Below are 2,216 nucleotides of genomic sequence, written 5' to 3'. Positions count from 1 at the left end.
TATGCATATATATTATATATACTACACTCTCCATGTGCACATATATATATATATATATATGTATATGCATGTACTTACGTGCACTGTTTATATTGTGCGCATTATATATCCTATGAATGGTGCACGTGCAGATAAATGTTTATACGTATTATGTCTACTATATGTATGTATGTATGCATTGTATGCAATATTACTATCGTGATTGAGACACCTTTTGCGAACTGCTGTGGTGCATGTTGCAGCTCGTGATGTTTCGGCATCAGACGCCAAAGGAGATTCGAAGCGAGTATGCCCAAATGATGCTCACGGGCCTCTTCACCGGGCTTGCCGCGGCAATACACCCCATTTTTTTTATTGTACGTTTGCGGGGAACATGCGCTTGAGAAGTTAGAAAGAAGTTAGTAGAGGGAACGCTGTGCACAGTGTGCAGCACATAAAAGGTTTTTCATACAACTCTCCTAGGGTTTACGCCTTTGTTTTCTGCTTCTTTCCTTTTCAGGGCACCATTGGTGGACTGGTTCGCATCCGCAGGACAAAACGTGCGGAAGTCGACCGAGACGGTATGTGCGTTAGAGCTTGCAGGAGCTGTATGGGATTGGTGACAGCTCCTTGTGATGCTGTGGTGTGTACGGTGTTTGCGGCTGTAGCAGGAACGAAGAAGATGGACGAGCTTAATCGGGCAGTCAAGGAGAAACGCGCTGCGTTGAAGGCCCACATCGATGCACTTGCTCGTATTGTCGGGCTCTAAACCTTCACACAGCTATGATGAGCAGCGCCTTGAGCAGTGCAGTTCACATGGCGCGCGTAGTGTATATATATATATATATATTCCAAAAAGCACATGTGGTAAATATTGCAAAAATACGGCTACCTCAATGCCTTGGTAGTTTCCCCCTTCCCTTGCTAGGGATGAGACTGTCTTGACATGGGAAAGGATGCTATAAGAAAACCAATACTTCAAGATCGCCCTCACTCGCACTGCGTTGCGCATTGGCGGCGTTTCGGGGGGTAGCCAATCTGCTTGCGGATGCATAAAGTGAAATAGAAGCTGAAGATGCCTATGCGGAACACCAGAAGATTTGGGGATGTCTCACGCAAATTTTGTACCCACGCCGCTTCCACATGACGAGCGAATAGCAGCCTAAAACGTTGGGCCATACTTTGGAAGGCATGGGGTGTACAGACGCCTGACGGTCAGCGAACCGTATCAGTCCGTCAGCCATGTTTCGCCAAAACGTAGTTCTGCAGCTGGAGGCTCACCCATGCTTGCTTGAATTATTTATTTGGAAGAAACAAACTGCAAACGCTTTGTGCAATTTCGGTCCGAAAAGAGGTTTCAACCATGACCGACAGAACCGCCCGTCACCGCGGAGCAGGCGAGTGACTTTTTTGCGTTTCTCGGTATTCCCAGTCCCCTTGACTGTCTTATTCTTTAGGCCCTGCTGAACACCGATGTGCCAGAAGGTCTGGAGGGAGCAACGAGAAATATGCCGAAGAGCAAATTGTTTGTGAAGCTGCACGAGCCAACGATGAGCAACACAACGACGTGATAATGACCTCTTCTAGTATATTGGGCATACAACAGGATAGCATTCGATGCGGTGGGTGGGAGCATAGGAAGGGATGCAGTGACGAATTCGCAGCACTGTATAAAATAAGTTTCAGATAACAGAGACATCGCCAGCCTCCTGGGCATCATTGCGGCTCTATCACGTGAACTCGAGTCGAAGAATGAGTACATAGAGTCGAATGCTCGCAAGATGGCAGGTGAGGCTCAGCGAACACAGCTGATCGGAAGTGGCCTCTCGTTAATTTCTTCGTTACAGCCCTCTCTGACGCCCTCGAACGCGCGCTGGGCCTTGAAACTTTGTGGGCCCGCAGCCATATAGTGGAGTGTGCGGTTGCGGTTGGCACCGCATTGTTTGCCTTCTGTCTTTATCGTGCAGTTCTCTGTTAACGCAGACAGAGACATCATGACCTGAGATGATGGGACAGTCTGTAGCACATTTCCTCGAGGTTTCTTAAATAGCACAGAGGGCTTCGAAAGTTGCAGTTCTTGCGCTGCATGGGGCGTCTCGTTGGAGCATCTGGCTTTCTGGAAGTCCTTAGCCGGTGCAAATTGATCTATTTCGTAACGATGACGAACTCATTGCAGAACGAACAGGGGCAACGGTTGGTAACTATACTTTGTTCTGTTCGTGTGTGCACGCCCTGAA

At 48.1% G+C, this 2,216-nt stretch overlaps 1 protein-coding gene across 1 annotated transcript; it reads left to right on the top strand.

Moving 5' to 3' along the window:
• Nucleotides 1–248: 248 nt before the first annotated feature.
• EAH_00008340 (hypothetical protein, conserved) lies at nucleotides 249–748 on the top strand (the record flags this gene model as incomplete). Its single annotated transcript, XM_013395686.1, has 3 exons — nucleotides 249–356; nucleotides 500–560; nucleotides 648–748. 3 exons carry the CDS (start codon nucleotides 249–251, stop codon nucleotides 746–748), a joined length of 270 nt encoding a protein of 89 aa, XP_013251140.1.
• Between the last annotated feature and the right edge of the window lie 1,468 nt (nucleotides 749–2,216).

This window comes from Eimeria acervulina, genomic scaffold (assembly GCF_000499425.1).
Source record: "Eimeria acervulina Houghton genomic scaffold, Eah_scaff39, whole genome shotgun sequence".
Taxonomy (NCBI): Eukaryota; Apicomplexa; class Conoidasida; order Eucoccidiorida; family Eimeriidae; genus Eimeria; species Eimeria acervulina.
This window is presented reverse-complemented; position numbering and strand designations above follow the sequence as displayed.